We start from the raw sequence: 26,782 nt of genomic DNA on the forward strand, positions 1-26,782 counted from the left end.
GATGAGAAGGAAGAAGTGTGAAATGCAAGCCACCATCTCTACTCCTAACACATGGCTTGTTGTTCCTGACTCTTGAGGGTTTGATTCCTCAGCCTACAGGCAGTGCCAGTGGAAAGAAAGAGGGGCCTGGCTCATTCATTTTTTGTGCAAACCAGCATCTTTGATTCTACATGCTGCTTCTGAGAATCAAGAGGAGACTAAGTCTTAGAGCTTAGATGGAAGGTTGTAGTTTTTGAAAATTTCAAGGAAAACATTTGCTGTACTTGGAATAAGTCCTCTGAATCTTATCTTCCAATATGGCAAAGCATATTCTTTGTTGAGTGTCATCTTCCAGTGTGCTTTTTCAAGGTTCATGATGATTTACTGATGGTCTCTAGATTCACAAATGTGGAGAGGTTGTTCATACTGTGGATGCTGATGTGGAAATAGGTGCTGCAGTGACAAAATCTCTGCTCTTCTTGAAAAGAGGATGCTCAGCACAGACTCAAAAGGCTATTACTTGAAAACGACCACATTAGGTGCAATAATTCAGACAGAAATATGCAGGGGAATTGAATGTTTTGCGTAGAAGAATAGGCAGGATACCCTAAAACTGCTACCAATGATGATTTTTTTCCCCGGATCCTGAAAGTAAGCATTAATTTAGGTAGGTAGAATAGCAAATTAATTTTGTAGAGCTTTGTTCTTGAGTGCTGGCATGTGAAATCAAGGTGACTGATCTGAGAGCAATATCAAAGTGAATAGCACGCTTCTCGTGATAAAAAGGAGAGCATTATGGTGGCTTGCTGGAGCAACTCGGGCAAGCTTAGTAGTGATTTGGGCTGAATCAGTACAGGAGAAAAATAGCAGAGCAGTCGCAGAGAATTGAAAGGATGTCTAAAAGCATACTTACAAAGTGTTATCAAGACCACACACACTACACTGCTGGAGATAAGAGACTTTATCTTGCTGCTTATCCAGAGTGAGAGTAATGTGAAGGGTCAACACAGGAAGAAATCTGTGTTGACAAGCACTGAAAGTGTGTCAAATTGAAAGAAGTGCTTTCAACTAATTAAGCATGTAGGACTGAAAGGGCTCTCTTGGGACACTGACTTCAGTTACATGCTCTGGAATGTGTACACAAATACAGAGACATGTGGGATGTCATATCATCCATGCTGTAACAATCCATCCTTATCATTAGGTCCAATAACCTTAAAATAGTTCTGGTTTGGTTTTTTCTCTAAGACTGTTTATGCCTTCACTATTTTAATGGCTCATGGAGCATGACAGCAATCTAAATTGAATATAAAATTAATATTCCTGCCGAATAATTGACCTAACAGCAGCCTTAAGCTTGCCAGGCAGGACTGCCATGTTGTCTGCCTTTTTTACCATTACCCTGCAGGGCACTCTTGGAGGCTGTGTAAAGCGTACACCTGAGAACAGGAATAAAAAGAAAGGAAGAAATTGCTGGCTAGAGAAGCTTCACAGGAGGCTTGAACATATAAAGTACTCTAAGTATTTCTAAGAGGTTATTGTCTATCCTGCAGTGACAGCTTTGAAATACTTTGAAATATGAAGTTCCATTCTGGCCACTGTAACACATTTGACAGAGTTAGGAAAAGCAGTTTAAAATATGTTCAAACACCACCAGCAGTGATTGAAAGCAGCAAAGCCAAGAATGGGATTAGCATGTGGTACTCTTCACATAAGTGCATATTGCTTAACAGCCTAATCTTCTTACTTGTATAAGAACCACAAGCCTCCCAGGCCTCTTGAATTATGTCTGTTGTGCCAGTCAACCAAGCATCAGGTAAATGCAAAATTCAGGGATCTGCTTGTGGAAATGATATCCAAATCATATGCTTTCCAGTATTTTAATCTCTCATGCTACCTGAATGCCAAATATGGATGGGGTTTTTCCCACTTGCCCTTTTTTCTCCTGAATAGCTGTTACTTCCATGTGTAGCATAATGCAAGGCAGAAAAATGCCACAGGGATGTGCTAAGAAACTGTGATTGAAACATGAGAGTTTTCACTGTATTGGCAGGAAATAAAACAATACAAAGAGCTTAAAAGACTGTGGTCTTTCTCAACAGATTCTGTTGTCAGTGAGGTTTCTGCCTTTTTGCTTGAGTTTGAAAAATTTGCTAAATTGTCTGTCCATGAGTGCAGAACAGAATAATAATTGTACTCATGCTGTTGCCCACATGTAACTAAAGACTTAACTTGTTTTGTCATGTCTCCCCTCCTGTTTTTCTGGAGGGCACCTGCAGCCTGCATAGACACAGTTGTGCTGGCTTTGATTTGCATGTGCAAGTGCCAGTGGCAGGGCAGATGTGATGATCCAGGGTTCAGGTCCAGACTGGTCGGCCAAAATATTTCTTGGGGTCTGTGTCACTGGAGCTTTCCACTCACATCCATCCTGAACTCAGGTTGCACAACAGAAAAATTCTTCAGAAATACTCTGGATTTCTGCCCTGATAAAAGCAACAAGAAATAATGATGCACAATGCCATTACAAACCATGCTTCCCAGCAGAGGCTCACAGAGAGAAGTAGCCAAGGAGCAAACCACCTAAAGTGGGTCATTAGTCACCTATGGCCTTGTGACAGTGGGCAATGTGAATACTGAAAGGGAAATATCTGCCCTGAACAGCACCCTCGCAAATGGAAGAATGAACCAGGAAAACAGGGACAAAAGATGTGGCCAAGGATGGGGGCATCCTATCCAAACCCTGACGAAATCCCAAAGATGTACTTGATTGGCGAGGAGACAGGGGCTTTGGTGTGCAGTTTTCTCTTTCATTGAGTTGGGTATCTCTTGTCTTACATGAGAGATGTGCTTAGAAAGCTCTGTGAAGACCTGCCTCATTTCTCACTTGTCCTGGGGAAGATGGACCCCAGACAGCTTCCCAGGGAAGAGAAGGACCGGGAAGCACAGGCAGGGTCCTCAGCAGCCTCTGCAGTGCAAACGAACTAGAGTGTCTGTCACATTCCCATCATCTGATGTCCCTGCCCCAGCAAAAGAGCTTTAGAAGATAAATCCATCACTGGCAGGTGTTGCCCTGGCACTGACTTGGTGGGGAAAGAGCATGGCATCCTGCCCCTGCCAGGGTGACCAGGGTTTCCAAGGGCACTGGGGTACGTCCCAGTTTCTAGCTGCAGTCACTTGGTACTTTTTTCTAGAGGTATGAGGGAAACTGTGTGCATACTCATGCTTGTAGTTATGGTGAGGTTGCCACTGTTCAGCTGGAAAAGCTGATGAGCCAGTAGCCTTATTTGCAATGAACAGCAGCCCCACCAACACACTCCCTTTGCATGGGCATTTTTCAATTGTTAATAAAGATGGGACAGGAAAGTAGCTCATCCAAATAGCTACTTGTAGTTCCTGTTGATGGGGTTTGCCATTGGCAAATAGGGAAATGTCTGAGTATATGCATGGTTGGGAAGGAACACAACTGTAGAAAACAGAGTGACTGTCCCACCTTCAAGGAGCTCCAGACTCTGGTGTCCCTGGTGGGTAAGCTGGCACTCTCTTCGCCATCACTGGGAAGTAGCAGCTGTAGAGGGAGCTGCTTTGAAAGTACTGAGCTTGCTGATGGATGTGGGACATGAACAGCAAAGAAGCAACTCTAGGTTTTTACCAGTGTTGTAGGCTTAAACCCCCTGGGTGCTCCAGTGGTTACATGAGTACATTGGGGGAAGTGTACGTTCAAGACATACAGGGCTATAAATAAAGTTCACATCAGACTCAGCACTTGCTTCAATGAAACATTTATGCACTAAATTGCATGATGAAGTTGGATGTGCTGCCAGGCTGCCTAGTCTTTGAGATAATCTGGTCTTCCTCAGAATTAATTTTCTTGCAATGTTTTGCACACAAACGCAGCAGGCAGTAACTCACTGCTGACCTGGGCAGTAGCTGAGGAAGAGGCTGATCATGTTGAATTCTGCTGCTGCTGGCATAGGCCTATTTATGCAAAGCTGGATGAACATCCAGCTTTCTTATGACATTGAATCACACAAGAAAAATCACCATTTTTACATGAAATAGCAAGAAAAAATGGCATATGCTAAAATGACAGGTCAGCCACCTTAACACTGGAGAAGAAGGGCTTTCCTAAACAGAGCCTGGTATGGGGTTGCTGGCCACAGCAACCTTTGGGTGCATCCTGCACCCCTGCAGCAGGGTGTGCAAAGAGGTAGAGTTTCACTACGTGCGCAGCCCCCAGCACTTCTGCCTCCTGCAAAGGGCTTGGCTCATTACACCCTCTCTTAAGCATAACTGGGCTCTGGAATAGGTTTATTCACTAGCCTGATCCTTTTTAATTTTGGGTTTTGTCTTTTGGAATCTGAATACTTTAATAAGGATTCGGCAGCTGCTGGTCCAGCTTTGCCTGTGCAGAATTCAGGGCTGACAGCTCTGGGCACTGGCCCTTTACAAGTAGGCAACTTCCTTCCTCGCTGTTCCAGTTCCCTCCAGGCTGCACACTTTTTCACACCTTACAACAAATTGTGTTTTCTCTCTGAAACAGGAAACGCAGGAGATTATCTTTTTTTCTTTCTTTCCCTGACAAGTAATAGCAACTGTAATACAGATAGAAATAATAGAATGTTGAGAAACAGAAGGATCTGGGAAGGGGGGAGGCAAGTGTCTATAGAAGCAGACGGAGTTGTAGGGGAAAACCCCTGGACGTATCAAATAAATAGAGCAGAAATCTTTCTTGCTTGGCCTTTGTGGTGTTATTATTAGAACAACCACGCCTGAGTGCACTAAAGCCACACAACCTTCAAGCATCCACATCCAGCTCTGCTATGGCAGGATCCTTTTTCTGCTTGGCTAAAAGAGGGAGAGAATGAGAAGATGTGAAGATGAGAATATTTGTAAATGATAAATATTATCAACTTCGATAAAACAAGTATTTGGAAATCTTCAAAAAATCTTCTCATGAGAAGAGCCATTAGTGTATGTCTGTTTAACATTGGTTGTTAGAAAACCAGCTAATGTTAATGGATCCACAGAATGGAATGGAGAATCCATTTAAATGGTCTCTTGTCGTTTTGTCATCTCACAAGACAAAAAACACCCAATTACTTTAATTCAAGAATGAAATGAAGTGATAGTTTATATGATTCACTTGTATAGTCTAAATTGATCAAAGCACACACTAAAAATGTGTTAACAGTCTATATCTGATACCTGAAATGTAGCACTTCCTATCTCTATGTTGGCTTCTTTTCTCATTCAGTCTGATGTCCAGCTGTTAATCGTTTAAAGACTGTGGCTTTACAGTTTCTATATTGCTTTATTTATTATGCATGTTACAATGATGCTGAGGGGGTACAGCCACATGCAGGCTCGGCATTGTAAGAACAGCCTGCAGTGTAAAACACTCAGTAAAGGAAGTGCTGGCTGAAAGAGATACCTTATCCTCATTTCACAGAACAGAGATATAAGGAGTCTTAATATTTAACACCAGCTCCTAGCAGAAGCATATGGTGAAGCTTCGACTGCACACTTCTAGATTTCAGCCCAGTGATCTTTGCCTGCTGAATTACCCTGCCACATGGTTGGCTTTTTTCTTTTAATGGAAGTCAGAGATTCAGTCCTGTGAAGAAAATTACATATTCGGTAGTCCCTAAAGCTCACAGCCCACTCCTGTGGTTGCATCCTCTGGCTTCAGCTCCCAGCAACGGTGCCCAGTTCCCAGGGGCAATCAGTGAGGGCCAGGCAAAATGTCATTGCAGAAGAATAGGCAATGTGCAAAGGACAGGGAAGGACATGCAAAGGAAAATGTGCAAGAAATGAAATGGAAGCAGGTCCTTCTTTTGGCAGGCTTTTACTCGCTGTTAACTTTTTCCCTCTTTCCTCTTTACAGGAGCTTTTTTCAGAGCTTTTGTGCTCTGAGGTTGGGATGCTGTTCCTCAAACATCCAGACTAATTGCATTCATTGCGAGTTTATATTTACTTATCCTTGGGCCAGCATTGTCCTCTACCCTACCCAGTGCTGCTCCCTCCCTCTGAGCTTCTTTCCTACTGCAGGCTGAGAACATTCATCCCCTTGTGGCTTTTTTTGCCAGCACTTTTAGTTTCTATTCTGGACCTTTTAGAAAATCCACTCCAGCTTGGGAGTATTTTAAAGGATTGGTCAGTTCAGTGAGTATTGAGCAATATTTCTGCTTTCTTGGTGTCACGAGGGTACCATCATACATTCCCTGTTACCATGAATCAGAGATTCTGCAGGAAAAGGTGAGAAGACATGGATGAGTGCTGACTGGGGCCATAGCACAGGGTACTTTAAGCTTCTTAATGCTCTACCATTTCAAGATAAGCAACGTATTTGTGGTTTTTCCCTGGGACAGCACTGTGCACAGCTCTGCCAGGTCTGCTGGCTAAGGGAGACTTGCTGGGTGGCTAAGAGGTCATCCTATTTTATCTGTCAACAGCAATGTGTGTCTACAATAGTAGGTGTATAGCAGAGCTTGCATGAACTTGGTTTCATTTTTAAGTTTCACATCAAGTATATTAACCCAACTCCTACTCTTATTTGTAAAATACTGTTGCCAAGGCCAAAAGAGCTTTCTACAAGCTAATTTTGGCAGCAAAATCTATTCTAGCCTGGTGAAACGTCTGAAAATTTCGTAAGTAGGAAAAACTTTCCACTTACTAACTGATATTCATCACAGACAACTACTAGCGCTTCAGTCTAGACAGATTTTTCTGGGAGTAAGAAGGAACTGCTTGTGCTTGCCTTTTCATTAGCCTCCAGGGTACAATTTATGATCATGAATATCATATGCCCTAGGCAATACAAAGAATGGGTGGGGTATCATTACTATTGCCTACAAATTTTTGTCCTGAGCCGAGATTCCCAAGGAGGAAGTGTAGCTCAGAACAGAATCAGGGCAAGTTGCTTTGTGTCTCAGTACCTTGTATGTAAAACAGATATAGTGCTTCACTACCTTCAACAGGTAAGGGATATATAAAACCAGCAGTGAGGTATTTCCCTTCTGCAGTGGTTACAGACAGACAAGTCATCAAAAGCTCTGCCTGCAATTTGGCAACATTACGTTTTTGCAATGTCAAAAATTTAATTAGTAAATTCTCATGATGAACAAGCACTGACAGGTTGCCATAATTCATCCTATTACCTTCCTCTGCTATAATTTTTTTCTCCCCCCGGTGCCATTCCTTGCACTCAGACCATGCCAGTTGCATGGAGCAGCACTACAAATGTGCTGAAAAATGTCTGAAACCCCACCTGCAAAAATCCACTGAGAAGCAAAGCAAGGATCCCTACTGGACAGAGAATTTTGGGTCCCTTAATTTTTGCTGAAGCTCTGAGAACCTGAACTTCAGCAGGTCTGTTGATGATATCACACCATCACTTCCATTATGACACCTACAAATCTTGGTGAACTGTTGGGTTTTTTTTCTAATCAAAGAAACTGATAGTCTTTCATCATCCCACACATGGCAGCATGGTTCCTGGGTTTCTCTTCTTCTGTCTGCTTCCTTCTTCTTCTTCAACTGTACTTTCCCAGTTGTTTCTCTATACAAAGCAATGGTATGCCTTCAGACTGAGTGAATGTTGTTTTGCATTAAAGAAAGCAACAAAACAAGAAAGACTAAAGCATCTCCACTGGAGAGCTGTTCTCTGCCATGATGCACTGGCTATCCCTCGAAAAAGGGTAAGGGAGTGCAAAAGCAGGAAAGTAGATGAGAGCCCTGAAATATGCAAAGGAGAGGAGTGCACGGCCAGTGGGGGGATCAGTGTGAGGCACACTGGTTCTTTGGCTGGGAAGGGAAGCCCAGGAGGTACCTCCTGTGCATGAGGGTGCCTGCCTGTGTCACACTGTGCTGTCCTGTGAACAAAGCAGCTGCAGCAGCTCCTTGGCATTAGACTGGATTCTGTCTGTATTGGCGCCTGTGGGAGAAGGATCAAGCTCAGTGCTATACCTGAGGATGTGCCACCTGCTCTGCTGCATTATGTGGGCTGAGGATGAGCCTGCTCCCTGTTGCTGGCTGGGGCAGAGTGCTGGCATCTCCCATGGCCCTCCACTCCTGCTTTAGCCTTTGGAAAGCTACCTACTGTGTACTGTAAGTCTGGGAATAGTCCATGGGACTCCCATGAGTGCCAGCACTCCTGAGAAATTATCTCAAACCTTTAGTGGACTTGATTCATATAATTTTCAGAGGCAGACATCTGGGATTTCTCTTTAGAGGAACTAAAGTGTTCCTGTCCCTCAGAAGTCCCTATCTATTAAAGGAGCCTCTTTTGATAGGTGACAGTCAAAGTCTCTCAGCAGGGCAAGCAGTTAATCTCAGTCATTACACCCTGGAAGGCAGCGAACTAGCAACCTGTGTCAGAAGCTAGTTGAGTGTAACATGATGTAGTGAAAGAGCACATTGGCAGGAGAATGAGTAAATGGAAGACCTATTCCTCCCACTGCCTTTTCTCAAAATGTCATTGTGGAAAGATTGTGTAGCTTATTTGCATTTTTGTTTTGCTATCCATAAAATTATTATCCTTTTGGTCCATTTATATAAAAAACTGATACATCATTTCGCCTGCTTGCCTCCATAGAGCCATTTGCAATCTGGTAAAAGGGCATTGCCTAAATACTAACTGGTATAACATGATAACATGATGTGGAAACACAAAGATAATGTTTACTGCTATTTCATGGGAGTAAAAATGCTATAACAAATCCGGTTTCTGTTCTTGACAATGCTGTTCCAAGCAAGAACCTTTCCTTTTCAGCTAGGTTGATGGAAGAGAGACCAGAAGTCTTACGTTGCACTCTATTTTTTATCCTACAGCTGTCTCCAACCTTGATGCAGAGAGCAAACTGAGCGTCTATTACCGAGCACCTTGGCATCAGCAAAGAAACATCTTTCTCCCCTCCACCAGGCCACCCTGCGTGGAGGAGCTGCACCACCACGCCAAGCAGCACCTGCGAGCCCTGCGCAGAGGTAGGTGCTCCCCCATGCTCCAGCTCCACACATAACAACTCGCCATGGTCCCCTCCAGGCAGCAGAAGGATGGCCAGGCACAAACATACAGAACTGTGGGCACTGATCTGCATTGGGACTTAGGTACTCATGCTAAGAAATCACAGAATTGTAGAATCACAGAATAGTTCAGGTTTGAAGGGACTTTAAAGATTATCTAGTCCCAACCCCTTTCACAAGAGTTGAAACTGGAGCCCAGTTGTATTAGTCTCCACAAAAACTGAGCTGTCTGCTCAGGGTTTCCAGGCATGATATGGAGGATGCCTGTGTCCTTCAAGAATGGCAGCTGAAAGTCAGATGATAGATGTCCTGGACAGCTTGGAAGAGTTGGGCAGTTCTCCCCTTCCCAGGCTAAGGAACTTTTTCTGACATTACCTAACAAACTGCAGACCTATGGTCTCAAAGCAGCACAAAGAGGAAGCAGGGTCATAACCAGGCTCCTGGATCCCTGCCATAAAGAGAATTTACTAGATGCAAACTTCTGGATGGTCCTACAACAGCACATTATAGGGAAGGCAAAAGATGGGAAAAGGTCAGTTTGCACTGGAAGCCTAAACAAGGGAAAATTATTACCAGGACGTAAGACAAAGCAGACAAACAAGCCTGTCTTTCTTCTGAGCTATAAGGAGGGACAAAATCCATGCAGGTCACACTTAAAATGTTCAGCAGCAGCCTCCTGTCTTGAAGTGTTTTTCACCAACAGCTCTAATTGCCTTGCTTCTTTATGACTGTTATTAGCTTATAATAATAATCGATTACTTAGAACTGCAGAGCATCTGTTAGCTGGATAAGATGTTCCAATTAATTACCACATTTGACCGTCTCTGCAGGTTTTAGGTCAGGAACACACTGTGGATGCAGTATGTCTTCATAGCCTGGCAGAGTGATATAACCAAATTTCAGCCACAGTAGTGCTGGAGTAGAGCAGAAGTTCTTTTCTGTTCTCAGCAGCTCTGATTTGCAATTGTCCCAGAACCAAGCTGATCTTTGCCTGCCATCTTGTGGGCAGGAGAAATCCTGACAGCGGCATGGGAAGGCAGTTCCAGAAAATGTCTCATCATTTAAAGTTACAAATCTCAGTTTTGGCAATTTCCCATCCTCCACAATTAATGACAGCTGTGCAGGTTCAGCAGGCAGCTTATCATATGCTCCTTTATCTTATTTTCCAAATAACTGCATATATGAGGATGAAATGTTAGTCTGAAATTTACTGTAAGCAGGTTTATTGTGTCTTAACTCTTCTATCGGAATTGCATTATCTCTTTATCTGTTCAACCAGGAGCAATTAAAACTAAATTTTAGGTCAGAAAACAGCTATGCTAGCAGCAAACGTTGTTGACTGGACCACAGCTAGTGGAGCAGGTGAATATATTATCTCCTTTCAGCAGCACTCCGTGCAAACAGCAATTTTCCAACTGTCACCTAAAATTAGAGATGGGAAGTCCATGAGCATTCTCCCATTCACTTGGAAGGTTCCAGAGACTTGGGACTGATGCTGGAAGAGGACTGAATATTGTGAGCCTGTGCTGGAGGAAGACTCTTGTGGGCCTAGGATGGATAAAGATATTGACCTTCCCAGGATGATCTCCTTCATGTTGGAACCTGAGCATTACCACTGCAACAACCTAGCACTGCCATGCTGACAGGGAATAAAATCCCACCTGGAGCTGTGTTTCTTTTTTTTCCCTCGGAGCAATATATTTTATATGAGTACAATGCAGGCATAGTTATTGCATCTCAGTATTTCAAGGCAATAGGAGCTGCAGGTTCCTGTTGGAAATCAGGCCTTGGGTCTCAAGTGCCTAGAAGGTGGCTCCATTGTCTCTTGGGATAAATGGTATAAATCTCATTTGGGGACAATTCAGCTGCAGTGCATATGCTGGGGTGCATTGTATGGGCATTGCTCTTCTGGGCACATGGATGTCAAGTAAGTGCTTCTCCCCTTCAGTTGCAACAGGGATGATTTGTACCAGTCACTGGGGAAGAGAAGAACCTTTGTCTTTGGAGTCTGCTGTCCTGTACCTGTCTCTTTTGTGCTGTTAATAGAGATATTTGTATGTTTTTAACACTTGGAAAGACTAGTGTCTTCTTTCTCATCCAAAACAGAACATCGAAGCCGAGGTGATAACAGAGAGCAAAAAATCCAAGGCCCCATTGCTGTGGTGGCTCCCCCTTTTCCTCCCTTCTCTGCAATCTGCAGCCAAAAGAGGCAAGCGATAAAGGACCGGCATTTGCTACCAGTAAGTCTTTCACTACGGCTACCACATACAAATACATTTTTAGCATGGTGGGACCTAAGTGTGACAGTGCTTCACAAGTGCCCCCTCCCCATGCCAGTGCAGCTACAACAGCCCTGACCTTAAAGACTGTCAGCAGCGTAAGGCAGGTCACAGCTTTCAGCAGCCAGCCCCAAGGTGGCTGTTTTCAATCAGAAACCTCTTCTCTTTCACCCGTGGCCAGCACACATATGCTCTCATTCACACACTCCTCCACAAGTCCTCCACATTCACCACTCAGGCTGTAGAGGTAGCACTTTGAGGACCCTCCCGTCATTTCAGGGCTGTAATTTCAGCCCTGGAATTAGCATTTCCAGGAGCCAAGAGCTCAAGGGCTTTGAGTGCCGGCTGAGGCTTGTGTGTGTGCAGGAGGTTTGAGAGCATGACCCCAGCTACAAGGACCTACACTTTCCACAGTCCTGTTTTGCAATGTTCATCTCCATGCAGTTTTTCAAATTTTTCATGTCTCACATGTTCTTGCAACCAGCCAAGCAGGAACTCCAGCTGAAGATCTGGTCCTGTATGTCTGTGCTGACTTGCCACTACTGCATTGATTTAAAATCAAATTAGTGTTGACAATATGGTATTTATCATTGTTAAAGGAAATGTGCTAGATTGACAACTTTAACTCTGATTAGATCCATAATTCCCACTAGCTTCTGTGGCTCTGGGCGTTTTACTCATGGAAGTGTCATAGTAGCTACATTTGCCCTGTACTAAGAGCCACTGCATTATTTTAAGGGTGCAGATCAGACCTGGACCTGGCTTTTAAGCGAGGCGTTTGTCTAATGCCAGCCCTCAGTCAAGTGGTAATAGATCTGTTCTGCCCGTTCAGGGACACTGGCATCTCAAGAGATGCTACACCTGTGAGTACATTATAAGCTTGGTAATGATTCAGTAACCACACTGAATCATCACTTAGTTTAAAAATCCAAGTGCATTCATCCTAATCCATTATATTAACCATATTTAAATACTATAATGCTAAAGTACTCACAGTGTAAAAGACTCAATGTAAATGAGTCACACCTGCCTAGGGACCAAAACATCGGCCAATCAGTCCATAGTAAAGGTTTTGTTTCTCATTTAAAAAGCATGAAATACATAATAAGATTTGCATTAGTTTGACTGTTCTGACTTTCTGGCTGCTTATCTGGCTAATTTTGAGGACAGAATCACCATCACTGCAGGCTTTGAATTGGTTAAATTTGCAGGCCATATGATTCAACTTAAAGGAGATATCCTGATGTTAGAGGACAGCATAGAAAAAAATTTGAAGACAGAAAGAAGAAACAGGATTACCTGTTTCTTCTTTGTAATTCATCATCAAAGCTAGTGCTGTTATAAGGTCATTGAAAGGTAAAGGGAAGGTGATGCCATGTTAAGGATCAGAACTAGACATAGATGATAGCTTGGACAGGCTTTTGAACATAAAGCTCTCTTAGTATCAGATGGGGAACAAGGCATCTCTTTTGAAATTGCATACACAGTGCATAAAGGCCTGAATCTCTGCTGTGTTTGGAAAACCACCAGCGCATTTTATACATTACTTCCATCTGTGGAACACAATAACAAATAGTGAGCAACTCTCTGAGTCCTGTATTAGTTGACAAAATTAAGGCATGCTGAACGCAGATGTCTTGGCTATATCTGAAAGTCCACCTTTTTCTTTTCAAGAATGAAATCATTAAGCTTTGTGCCCACCCATATCAGACCTCCTTTTGGAAGCTGACTGGGTTCAGTGTTCCCCTAAGGAGAAGCAAACAAGAGCTGTTGGAGGGCTGTTGTTCTACTGATTTCAAGGCATCTGGCAATGCTTTGGAAATTGCAAATACACCACACCCAGAGTATTTCAAAGTGCCTTAAACTATTTCTGAGAAAACCCCTTGTTAATGGGGCAACTTAAAAATTAAAAGAGAATAAGGCAAGATGAAGCTGCACATGAATGTTCTGTCTGGCAGAGGTTAATCGGAGATTGTTACAAGACACTGCAACAGTGAATAGCAAATGGATATTGTGCCAGCCTTCATGATATAATGATACTATTACAAGAGAAAGCTGAGAATGCTGTAATTGGCTAGCTTGCTCTTTTTGGCATAAGATCGACATCTGCAAAAGTTTATCTGCTTCAGGGACTGCTGGTAATGTTTGATATCTGATTCCAGTTGATGGTATCATCTAGTCGTCAATGAACTAAAGATGCTAAATCCACAATAATTTTTATTCATGGCATAGCAGTATGTTGTGTGTTCCACTCTTCTGATGCATTGGGAAGGTGCTAAAGGGAGTGATACTACACAACCAGAAGAGCCCCGTTTTGTGTTTCTTTTAAATTAGGAAAGGGATCAACAAGAAGCTGGGAAATTTTTGAAAGTTACAGCGTCTGACTTTTTCAAACTGCCTATCTAAGTTAAATGCATGTATTAAGATACTCAAATAAGGAACTTGATTTTGAGGAATGTTCAAATTACCACTGAAACCTGTGGGAACTACCACTACTGAAAGTTACTGAGAAAACAGGTTACTCATATCTGAGTCAAGGTTCCCTATGTGTGTACCTTTTGGCTGCTGCTACCAATTAGGTGGCTATGAGCTCTTCCAACGATCCAGAGAAAATCAATCACAACAGATGAAGATTCACTTTTAATTACAACTCTATTTACAGGGAGAAAGATGCCAAAGTCCCAAAAATTCCAAGAAAGAACAAATGAATTCTAGTTCAAAGCAAGTAATGCCAGCATAAATGGGTCTGGAAAGACATTTTGGACAGTTCCATCACAAGATCACTTTGTTGTGGAGAAAGAGTAGAGAAATAGAAATGGAATAGGCTCTTTCATGTCTACTCTTATTACAGGAAACTCCCTAATTTGGCTGCTGAAATGTCCACTTAGCCCAAAGGCCAGAAGGGGATCCTTCAGGAAGGAGCATAAGAACAGGGCATGATTTATGCTGTTTATTGTCCCATGATTTATCCTTCCAGTTTCGTACAGAACCTGGTTACAGAGTTCCTGGGCCAAAGATCAAAAGAATAATATCCATCAAAGAATCTCTCTGTGTTGACTGTGAGACTTGTTTAATCCAATTTTTAGCAAATTTACACCATCAGCCTCAACAGCATCCTGTGACAATGACCTTAAAAATCTGTATGAGAATGTAGCTTTTTGTTTGTTTCAAACCCAATACCTCATAATTTCATCATATCCTTTCTGGTTCTCAGACTATGAGAAGCAGTAAGCATTGCTTTCTCATTCCCTTTCTCCATGTTCCTCATGGTTTTGCAGACATGACTTCACTTAACTCCATTCCAGTCATTCATTTTTAAAGCTGAAAACTGGCATACACACTTTTCTCTCTACACTGAATAAATATACAAGCAAACACATTTAAAAGTAGCATTCATTCAGGCATTTTTGCCAATGAAGAAGAAGAAAAACCCAAACCAAACTGAAAATAATCTGAGGGGAGTATGAGAAAGTTATGGGCTTGCTAAAATGAGGAAAACATTTCTTACAAATGTTCCCATGACAACCCTGCCTGTAGCACTGCTGAGGCCAGTCACTAAGTGTAAAGATGCTGTGTCATTCCAACTGCCTTTCAGACTTCTCTTTAATTTTTTCTGCATTTTTTCTTTCTTGGGTTTCCCCAAGTCCAGCCAGCAAGGCTCTAAAATTTCTGTATTCCAGTTCAGAATGTTATGGGACCACATTTTCTCAAACCCCACGTGGCACAGCTATTATAATAAAACCAAGGAGATGGAGTGAGGAATTCAGTATTTGGAGATATACTCTCACAATTGCAAAAATTTCAGTGTCAGTTTATTCATAATTATAATCTGAGCAGGAATCTAAGGGACTAAGAAGCAGGAGGGTTTTTTCCAGACAGGGTTTTTCTGTCCCTGAGGCCTCAGCTAGAGCAAATGTGAAGGGAAAATAATGAATTGGATAATTTTATTCCGTCTCCTTGCCATTTCAAAAATATTCCCTATGGTCTGCTTTAGGATGCTTTGTACAGCAAAGGGAAGGAAGTACAACTGAATATATTAACTTTCACACAGTTTTGTGCTGAAGCCAGATGAAGCCTCAGTAAGAAACAACGGAGTTAAGGGACAGCCATGAGTTGGGCTCTGCACTTTCTGTGTGCAAATCCTGCCTGAAGGTGTTGGAAATAAAACCTACCTGACTTTATTTATCAGACAGAACTTGTATAGCACCATTTGTGCAATGAGTCTAATACCTACTACCCTGTATTATGGGATGTTTATTTTGTACCTTTGTCTGCTGAAATGCCACATGTGGTATGACTTCTGTCACAAAACATGTCTTAGTTTTGTCTTTACGTTGTCAAAACACTGGAGCTGTACATTAATCATTAAAGGATTGTCAGTACTTTAGCTGATTGCATTTGTGATGCTCCAAAAGAAAAGAAAACACCCACAAGCAGAGAAAATAAAAACTTGAGGAGAATGAAACATACAAAAATATTAACATTGGGAGCAGGCAGGTGAGCAGGGTTGTGATTTGCAGCAAAAATAGCATGGCCAGAAATATTCCCATTATTTTCTCTTCAGCATCAGTTGACTGTGTAAGAAAGCTGCTGTATAGTTATGAATTTCTATAGTTATGAAATTCTAATGAATTATAATTATGAATTCTAATCTACAGCCGACTGTGCTCTGAAAATACTGAAAGCTGGTAGCCTTTTATTAGTATTTCTTCTTTCTCTAGACCTTCAGGTTTTTCTATCATGTAAATAAATACCATTTTCTTTAACTCCTGTGAGTTAAGGGAGCAGCAGGCTCTCCATTTCACAGGCAGAGAGGATACACAGAGGTTTCAACCAGCTCCCCAGGAGTCAGTACTGTACTCATGTGATTGTGGGATTGAACACTAGTTCACACTTATTCTACATGTTGCCTTTTCAGTGCATGAATGACTGTTCTTAAATGAGATGTCAGGATGTACTGTATACCTAATTCCTATGCTTCCATGGGGTGAAAGCAAACTGTATGTATGTTCTGTTTGCTAGAGACAACAGCAGATATATAAAGCTTGCAGATGTTGAAGCAACATGCAGATGCTCTGCTTGGGTGAATATCACCCACTGTATTCATAAGGTTACTCTTGGAGGGAAATTTCCCCCACCTACTGCAATAGAAGCCTGAAGTCAGAAATAATATTGATCCCTTATGCTTTTTGTTAGCTGCAGCTTTTAGGCAGCAGCAGTCAGAAATAATCCTCTGGAGAATAGCACTGTGCAGCAGCCACCTCCTGCCCTCACCAAGGCTGTGCCAGCCCTGTGCTGCTGGGGGCTGAGACTCTGCCACCTAAATCTCTTGTGAGATAACCCCTTGCCTGCCTGATCAAACACAGCTGAGGGGGAAGGAATCAATTCAGCCATGTCTAAATTCAACAAACACGTTGAGGATAAATGCTCTTGATGAGGCTTTAGCATTCTGTCTTTAATTAACTGAGGAAAATTTGTTTCTTTACTCTTGGGTTTTTACTATCATGGTTGCACCTGGTTCCATAGGCCCTGTGCACTAACTTTGAAATCCCAGAATCTCCTGTAAGGCAATCACTATAGGTAAGGCAGGCTAGGCACATGATATAACACAAATTATGCTTCTTGAACCAGCCTTTCCTATTTAACAACAGTCATGTCTCAGAGCTTTGGGAGATGGAAAAGAGGGGCAGAAGTGGTATTTTTGTCCTGTTATTGACCCATTCATTTCTTTCAGATCCCAGCTCTGGGACAATAAATGGGGCAGGCTCACGAATTTCCAGGCTGGCAAGTTTGTTGACTGCTGATTTGCTTCTTTATCCTGATGATATTTTATTCTCTGTCCTGATGATATTTTAAGGTTTCAATTCATTAAAATGGTTAATGATGAACCCTGACTAACATATGTTCTAGTAATGCTCTTCCTAAAATCAGGGTGAGAGTGTTCAGGGGTGCTTCATCTCAGCCCAAGTTAAGTGCTGAAGGAAGGTGAGCTGAATTGCTCCTCAGCAGAGCCACTATCTCTTTCTCTACAGGGGAACCTCTGTTGTCTAGCCAGACTTGTACATCTGGCTTTTGTTGTAGTGCACAGAAACCAGACTTTCACATTGAAGTGACATGGAGCACTGAGAAATCAGGTCACGTGCATATGCAACAAGATTTTTACTGCAAGGCAGTTTCATGAGCACAATGGCACCTCTGCAAGTAAGGTTGATGGGATAGCTCAGGAAATAAAAATGCTCACATATGTCAGTGACAAATCCCTATTCAAGCAATTATGCACTAGTTTTGTTTCAAAGCAATCTTAGCCCATTAAAGAAAAATGCACACTTAAAGTATTCTGGCTTTGTACTTAACAGAATGATTATCACTGTTTCTGTTTGCCAAGCACACCCACACAAAAGAAATTAACTTTTAAAACTGCCTAACTTCAGATTTGCCCATTGGACCAGAATAGCCTTGGGTTTATAATAATAATTTCTTGCTTAATTACGTGTTTACTCAGAACATTTAGAGATATTCTGGTTTTCTGAGTGAATGAGAACTTTTGAAAAGTAGCAGCTCCCTCCCCCTGCATGGAGGTGTTGAAATGCTGAGGCTGCTGCTCTGTGCTGGCATGTCCCAGCTGCCCCAACGACAGGCACCACATGGGAACAGGCATTAAGTGACCTCAGGACCCCTTGGCGAGGCAGTGGTAACACCAGCTTTCTCAGGAGCACAACTGTGACAACAGAAACTGAAATTTTGCTGGTCACCTTCATTTTTGTCCTATCCTATCTCTAATGATAGGAACTTACCTAGGAGGTTTGTCCTGCCATGCTTAAGCTGAGACCTGAGCCTCTAGCACATCAAAGGATGGCTGTATGTACATGGAAGCAGACAGGTGTTTTCTCAGAGGCACCTGGCAGAGTGGCACATGGGTGAGGCAGGGAAGTGCTGCACTGATAGGACAGACAGATGGGTAACCATATCTTGCTTGTCTTGACTGTAACCCACACTATTATCTCTGAGACCAAAGTTGAGGTCCTGCTGTTTCTCTCCTGAACAGGTTTGCCCCTGAGTGGCTTGTGCATGTAGCTGTGCTGAAGCTCAGGGCAGGAGGTCCCTCCTGTCCTCTTCTCTTTGTGCACTGACAATCACAGGCCACGGGATATTGCAAAGATTTTCACATGTTGAACTCCTGTCACCTCAGCAGCATTAGTCAGAGATCCTCTAGCACCTTCCATGAGGAATTAAATTTCAAGCATCCTGGTACCTGCAGTCAGTCTACTTAGAGCAGGTGACTGGAAACTTACCATCCTTGGGTATCTGAGGAGTAATTAGACTGAAATTGTTGATGTATTCAGTATCTCCACAGCCTTCGTTGCATGAACAGAGGTGTTGCTCCTGTGATAAGCATTCTTCCCAGCTTGGGAGAACTGCTTTTCCACTGGCCTGGGCAGAAACTAAGCTGCTGGAAATGTTCTCTTTTGATTTCCCCTGCTTTGGTCTCCTGTAAGCCTTGTGGACAGCTCATCTGGAGGCTTCCCATGGGCACATGGGAACCAGGGAAAATAGGAGATGTATGTCTAGGAAGAGATGCAAGATTAGGTCTTCTGAGACTCACTACAACTTTTTGTCCTGAGAGGAGACCATATAATGTAAAGTCTTTCAAACTGAAGTTTGTTCATCTGTCACAGCAGTGTTGATAATGATTAATAATGGCTGGGAGGAAAATCATTCACAGAATTATTTGGCATTATTAGTCTGCTAGCTAACGCATGGAGAGATAATAACCCCTACCAAGAAACGTGCTAGATATTTCCAGAGTTGTCAACAGACCGGTTTTCCTTATCTCTTTTTTAAATTTCCTATTTCAAAAGAAGCCAGCTGTCCTTCACTCCTTGATTTTGAAAACTGGACGATGCCACAAACAAACCAGTTTCTGACAGAAGAGGATTTTAGAGGTATAGGGATCAGCAAGACCCAGGACACTGTGGCTATTGCTATTTGTCCTTTCAAGTGTTACAAAAAGTGACAAAAAGCCAATTGGTTGTTGTCACTCTGCCACAACAACTGCAAGCTTAGAGACGCAGTGATATCATCAGAAACACATAGCAATCAATGTATGGTGATAAATCACCCATCAGCATGATTATTTATTTCCATTTGCTTAAAACTGAAGAAAAAATTGAAGAAAATTCCCTTATATTATGAAATAATTTACATTTATAATTCAATTTTGCAATTGGATATGTATCTTGCACTGCTTCAGCTCCAGGCAGAACACAGTTTGAGTTACCAAATCAATACAAGGCATTTTTGGGACAATTTAAGCATGTCTGTACAAGGAGGCTGAACCAATTTCACTGCAGTTTTGTCTAATCCACGTAAGCAAAACCAGCACAGACTTCACAGGGGTCCAAACCAATAAGTTGTGGGGAATAAACCCATCAGTAGGAAACAGGGTGGAAATCTCTTCTCGTTTTGGCTCTGATGCTAATTTATCCAGACAAAAATTATGTGATTTTACAATAATTGTTTTGTGTATGTTTTTAATTTTTTTTTTCCACATTTCACATTTATAGTTTAACAGCACCCGTTCGCCCTCCCCAATTGAGTGTTGCCACATGACCCCCTGGAGTAGAAAGGTACTGGAAAAACAAGCAATCCTCAATTAACAGCCCTGTCCCACTCTTCTCCCTTCCGGATCCTAATCCTTCCTCTTGCTTGCTTTTCACTTGCTAACTTTACTGTGCTAAAATAAACCATTTCTGTTTTTCTTATGTCAGTAAGACACAAAAATAACTTTTTTCCCCCTCTTCTTTCATTCTTCACACCTTGGATGGGTTTCAGGAGCTCAAGGCCACAAAGCTGCCTCCCTCTATCCCCTCCTTTAAAAGGCCTAAACTTGGACAGACTCAATAGCGTTAGCAATTGCATTTAATTCTCTTGTCATGTTTTGCAACTGCCCCTTCATTTTCTCTTAAACGGTAAGAAATGGTTTGGACAATTTGGATGCAGTGACAACAGGTATTTATTTATTCTGTGGCCATTTGTTGATGCCACTGTTTGGAGGGCAGGAGCTCTGGCAGCCAGAGCCACTTTGTCCAGCACTTCTTTGTCATCCAGGGAAGGATGAATTTGGCAACAAATGCAGCGTGTGTGTGTGTATGTGTGTGTGTGTGTGTGTGTGTGTGTGTGTGTGTGTCCGTGTGTCCCCACGTGCCTGTGCGTGCAAGGGTGGGTTTTTTTGCATGCATGCATCAAACTTAGGGTGGGGGGGGTGGGGGGGAGTTACCTAGGAAACAAAGTCTTTTGTGCTTGAAGTTTATATGAGCTATTCACGTCTGCCGGGAATCGGCACAAAAGCTGCAGGCAGAAAGAAGGCTGCAATGTTTGACTGAAATCCTACGTGGGAAAAGAGGGTTTTCTGCGGGCGGGAGAAGAGGAAACGTGTGTTTTCTTGGGTCTGGGGGTGCTGCAGGAGGTGACACTGACGAGGTAAGTGCCCTCCAACAGTTTGAATAGTAGCTGCAGAGTTAAGATCTTTAATGCTTTTGGGGCCGGGATGTAAATGCTGTTTGGCAAGCCTGAGATGGTTAATTCCTCCAGGATTTGTGAGGAGCCTGGGCGGAGGAATGGCAGAAGTACAATGGCAGACAGGGCATGATCCTGCCGTGTTCAACACCCACCTGCTCAATGCTCTGCCATGACAATGTAGAACAACATTTTATCTTTGCCCTGTTTGCTACCTAAACTAAAACTGGCAAATGAAGTGTAAACAGCAGGCATGAAGGAGGAAGGCTGGTAGTTAAGCAGCTGGGAATTCAAGACTGAGAGAAAGCCAGTCAGAAAGGGACTGTACTTCATTTTTAAAAAATGAGAGGCAGACAGAGGTCCTGAGCTGGCCAAACAGTTGTCACAGCTTACAGAAGAATGTATTAATGGAAGAAGGGAGGGAAATTATACAGCAGAAGGAAAAGGTAAGTGTTTCTCCACTCTGTCTCTTCCAAACAAAACAGAAACTTTTTTTTTTGCAAGCAAAGAGACCCCCCCAAACCCAAGTTGGCAGCCAGCACCACATGAAAATTCACTTACTTTATTTCTCTTTGCAAGCCAGGGTACTGGGGGATTTGTTCTTTCTTCCAAAAAGAAAACAAACTGTGTTTCTTCCATGCTGTTTACTTTTCTCTTTGTTTCTTTATCTTTAGCATCTATTACTTCTTGTAGTATGCTATAAAAACGTGTGGTTTCTAAACAATCTTTTGAATGTCTTCTGATAGTACCTACTGTTTTCTTTGGTTGTTATCCCCCTGTCCCAGCACCATCAACACCTGCCACTTCCCACCACACAGCTGTTGGATGGCTGTACTATGGTCTGCTCTTGATCTGCATTTGTACAAATGAAATGCAAATGGTTATTCTGAAGTATGGAGGGGCCTTCTTTTAAACTTTGGACCTTCTGATGCTTGAATGAATGGTTATATGAGGCAGTTGCAGTTGCAAATGAGAACCCACATGTCTAATGCTTGTGGTAACTGAGGACACGCTTGCCATTGCTACACACGAATGCAGAATGTGCCCCTTCTGACAGAGGAGATGGCCTGTAAATGTCACTGTAAATGTGCTGAGTTCCAGTGTGCTGAGGTGTTTTTCTCCTATTAGCAGGATGTTAGGTTTCCACTGGAGAATGGCTGGTGCTGTGTGACTTAGAACGATTCCTCCCTGCATCCCTGTAATTGATTTCTGATTTGTGTGTCTGCTTTGTTTCAAAATTAGCCTTGTGTGCCTGAATGGGAGACACTGATTTTGAATGTATTCATTTGCAGTCCCATCCACCAGAGGACGAAGATACAGATGTCATGTTAGGGCAGAGGCCGAAAAATCCAATACATAATATCCCTTCTACACTGGATAAACAAACCAATTGGAGTAAAGCACTACCTCTCCCAACTCCAGAGGAGAAAATGAAACAAGATGCCCAAGTGATTTCTTCTTGCATTATCCCCATCAATGTCACTGGTACAAATCTCTTCTATTTATTTTTGTATTTATTGCATGGTTCAAGGGAGGTCAAGTACTTATTTTGTTTAATTTATTTGAAGTCACGGGATTGTGCAGTCTGGGGGCAAAGACCCTAGCTTGAGGATTTAGTTTCTGAAAGACAGTGGGCTAAATTCATCCCTTATGCGTGACTGCTGGAGTCACTGAAGCTGCATCAAGGATTAATATGGCCCATATTTTCAGAGTCATGTTATATGGTGTAACATAACCCTAGTTCCCTGTATAAACAATGTATTTTTGTTGTGTATATAACCTACAATCTGTATTAACAAAGACCTCAAATAACTTTTTGAATGTAGCTGACTGAAATAATGTAGAAAGCCACCACAATTAATCATATGATTATCATGTGTAGCAGGAGAAGATAAACTAGAGAATGTAGGCTACTATTTGCAGTGCTTTAAACATGCAAGGCATGAATGTGTAGCATGCAAACCATCGCTCTGAGATCTCTTTACATGCAGCTATGCTGAAGGTATAGTAATGGCATTTCTTTTATTTCTATAACATTTGGATATATTTGACTAGATTTATTTGAAGGAGAACTTGTTTATAGAAGCAGCAGGTATATCACTTATTAAATGTGATAGATGACTTATTTCCAGAATCAAAAATCAGGCTGTTTTTCTCTTTCTCCTTTTCTCTTTCTTTCCTTCCAGAGGGCTGTGGTAAACATAAAGTTGATCTGGGTTTTCCTCAATAATGTTTTCAAATACCAAGTTTTGATTAACATAAGAGCATAAAGTTGGCTAACTTTCACAGTTATAGACTTCAATGTAAACAATTAGGAAAAAAAGTAGGGGGCTTTCAGTTGACCTTCATTCTCCAGAGAAAATATTTTATTTAATACTATTTTCCGAGTAACTGGGCGGTTGGGGTAAGGTCACAGCCCCTCACTTCCCATTGTTCTTCCCCATGTCTATCAGTGGTGCACAAAACTTCCTGCAAGACAGGCTGTAGGATTCACCATGGTGCTGGAGAGGGTTGTATGCCTGCAGTCCAGCCTCAACTCACAACCAAGGCTTTTGGGCTGACAGCATCACGGTGATAAGTCCCCATCTGCTCCACCATCAGCTGCATGAATCCTCCCAGTGACAGCAACACAGTCCCAGTTCCCCTCCGTCCTGGTAGAGGAGGTGGCTGCAAAGTGCCACCAGCTCTGCCTCCCTCTGGAGGTGGCAGCCAGGAGTGGGTGTCCCTTTCTCCAGGACAGTGCTCTGGCCACAGGAGGACAGGCAGCTGGGTCGCAGATCTGCCTGCATACACCTTGCTGGGCTGCAGGTCAGGAGCCAGCTGGTCAAGGTTGTGAGTTGGGCACTGCCCCTGGAAATCACCACGGAAACTCATAGATAATGTGGCATATTTCCACGAGGTAAAGCTGGTGATAAAAGGATGCTCCTTCTAGTTTCAATATAGGACCCTAACCAGTGCAGGCTTTCTAACAGGGCTATTGTCACCAAGTGCAGCCAGAGGACAGTTAGGTCTGGGACCAATGTTAACTTTTCCAGTAATAGCCATTTTTGCCTAGACTCCACCTGCCATACATTGGAACCAAATTTCCACTGATCAGTTTTACAGATCAAGAATGGTATGTAATCTTCTGGATGTTTATGTGTATCATTCTCATTAGCACTAATGGGAATAATTTGTATGCATCACGGGGAAGAAATACCCTCTTCCACTTTCCTCTCAGAGATGACCCCCGTGCATCTGGCACACAGAGCATGTTCAGCTAACTCACAGTTGCTGGAAAACCAGCAATGATGCTGATTGATTTTTTGTTTCAAAGAGTTTGCTTTTAGTTCTCTGTTTTTGTTTTTTAAGCTTCTCCCAACCCTGAGAAATGTTCACTTTTTTGAAAATGATTGTTGTTGGAGTTTACGGCACTTTTGTTCCATATTAAAGAAAGTTCTTCCTCTGCTTATTTCAGGGGCATTGGTGGTTACAGGACATCTGTCTGAAGCCTCTATTTCACTGTAGTAGATTTCAAGAAGAACTTTTACAAGAAAGTTACTTTTTAATGTTTTACATTGTTATGTAATGTAATATGTATGTGTATGTCTGTGTATAATTATGTTTTCTATAATTATACGCTATTAAAATAGAGCTTCTTATCAGGATTTTTTTTTCCTTTTGTTTGCTTTAGTTTGTTTGTTTTTCTTAAGATTACAAACCACCGTACCAGCAATCCTTATGTTAGTGTTTTTATGGACCTGGCACATTTTTTCCAACCTGTCCCATGTCAACTTTAGAGAGCATGAGTGAGTGTACAGTTGTGCAAAAAGCCAGTACAGATGGTCACAGGCCTTCTGATTGACCTCCTTTTAACTTTTTGACCACACAGCGTAAAATCAAACTGCAAGACATTTCCCATAGCTAATGCCATGGAAGCATAAAGAAAGCAATGAATTCTCACCTATTTTGTATGAAGATGGTCATAAACAAATGTACTTAAGAACTTGTGCTTCTAAATCTAAACTGAGTGTCTTGATTGCGTGACCTGAGCAGACTCCCACCATGTGCTCTGCACATGGGAAAATCAGGTCACTTCCTGATGTATGCAAGTAAACAGCAACTCCTTGTTAATGTCACTCTTAGTCATGTGTCACTGTCACAGAGAATGCTCTCTAAACTTGCATGGTGACTTGGCCCCATTTTAGCTGTCTCCTTCCTTTTTGAAATGTTAGCTCCCTTGGCATATTGGTCTCCTAAGAAGTACCCAACTACTGCAATATGGCATTATAACCTTAAAATGTTTTCTTACGCTTAGTTGCTTAAAATAAGTCAGGCTACAGCTGAACAGATAATGCTTTGCAGACAAGTTACTGTCATTGTCCCTATGACAGATGGATATATAGCTATAAGAAAGATGCCCTGCTACCAAGAGTTCTCTATTTGCCTTCCTGATTTTCTTTCCTTTTTCTGTTCTTTTTCTTTTCATGCCTTCTGTTATTTTTGGCAGACCAGGCTGCTGAGGGGGAGCTGAAATTAGATGTAAAACTGTCATATACTGTGATATAATTTACTTAAGAGCTACATAAGGGCTCCCTTATGTTTATTCACAGGCTTAATCCAAGCTCACATACCTCCACTGTGTTCCAGCCATGAAAATTTGTTTACTATTTCTAAAGGCTAATGAGACCTATTTATGGGTTGCAGGAGTTGGTTTTGACAGAGAGGCTAGTATACGCTGCTCTCTTGTTCATTCACAATCTGTACTACAGCGGAGACGAAAGTTGAGGAGGAGGAAAACCATCTCTGGCATCCCCAGAAGAGTGCAACAAGAAATAGGTGTAGTATAAATACAAATCTTCCATAGATAGCATTCTAACCAACTTAAATTGCAGGGATATGAGCTGGTAGTTACCCTTTCAAAGAAATGAAACCTTGAACGTGTAAATGCTTGTGGAGTTTACGAATGACATGTTTTGTTCTTTTGATTTAGTACAGTAAGAAAAGCTATATTACTCCATATGGCCTTGAAGGACTGGGGGCCTTACTGAGTAATATAGATGTACGTGTTCAGCTCTTATTGTGTAAATGTTAATCAGTTATTTTTTTCTTTTTCATTTTATTTCTGTTATGAACCCATAGTTATGTGCATAAAAAGTAACTAGATTAAGTGAAAGTTTTTTCTTGCATCAGGGGAGCTTAAGGTAAAGAACTGACAGATGTTACTCCACAAAGTGATGAACAGTTGTCACAACAGCTGGATAACTTGGATGAGTGGTTGAATACCCACCATAGATACAGCTGCTGGTACCCTACGGGAGTTTTCCTAAACCTTCCTTTTATTTATCACACTCCTCAATTCCTTGCTATTATTCTTTATTATCAAGAATATTTGCCTTAAATCTACCAAATTACCTGACTTTTTATCAGGGTAAATTAGAAGCAACTCCGCTGGGGGCAAATTCAGTGAAATTCATATTAACTCAAAACAAAACTAACAGAATTGTTATTTCTTAATGTTCATCTACACCTGACGACGGCTCTGGTGTTTCAGTCAGTTGCCATGAAACTTGATTTGAAGCAGAAGAAATGTGTTTATCGTAGGGAATAAGCAATCAGAGAAGCTATGAAAAAAAGATCCTTTTGTCTTGCAAATATTCTTGATAGTAAAGAAGCAGATAATGGAAATTCTGAACAGACAGGTAGGCGAAACTGAATTATTTTCAGAAACTTATGGAGCGTTTTGTCCAGCAGCCACTCCTGAAAACTTTAAGTAGCTGAAATAGAGTCATAAAAACTGAAAACTTAGTATTTGTCTTAATATTTAGCACAGCAAGCTCAGCTCCACATTGAGAATGCATTGCAGAAATCATGTTGCAGGACTAGAATTTCCCTACCTCACTGGTAGGAGATCTGCCTTATAAATTCTTTATATAAAACTTAAATTTGATCCAATGCTCAGAAAGATTAAAAAATAAAGAATGCGGCAGATCATGCTTCTTGGGTTG

General features: G+C 42.0%; 1 protein-coding gene across 4 annotated transcripts in view; it reads left to right on the forward strand.

Moving 5' to 3' along the window:
- The window catches only part of NHS (NHS actin remodeling regulator), a 240,952-nt gene that overhangs the window by 205,646 nt on the left and 8,524 nt on the right, over positions 1 to 26,782 (forward strand). For 2 of the 4 annotated variants that reach the window (XM_014875790.2, XM_088160233.1), the window contains exons 2-6: positions 8,809 to 8,961; positions 11,107 to 11,240; positions 19,844 to 19,906; positions 22,088 to 22,280; positions 25,482 to 25,613. In XM_014875790.2, the coding sequence (XP_014731276.2) occupies positions 8,809 to 8,961; positions 11,107 to 11,240; positions 19,844 to 19,906; positions 22,088 to 22,280; positions 25,482 to 25,613 (675 nt within the window). Of the gene's footprint in view, positions 1 to 8,808; positions 8,962 to 11,106; positions 11,241 to 19,843; positions 19,907 to 20,581; positions 20,760 to 22,087; positions 22,281 to 25,481; positions 25,614 to 26,782 lie in introns of those variants that run through there. The other 2 variants (XM_088160234.1, XM_088160235.1) reach the window with 2 other exon arrangements.

Source organism: Sturnus vulgaris, chromosome 2, assembly GCF_052056855.1.
Source record: "Sturnus vulgaris isolate bStuVul1 chromosome 2, bStuVul1.hap1, whole genome shotgun sequence".
Classification (NCBI taxonomy): Eukaryota; Metazoa; Chordata; class Aves; order Passeriformes; family Sturnidae; genus Sturnus; species Sturnus vulgaris.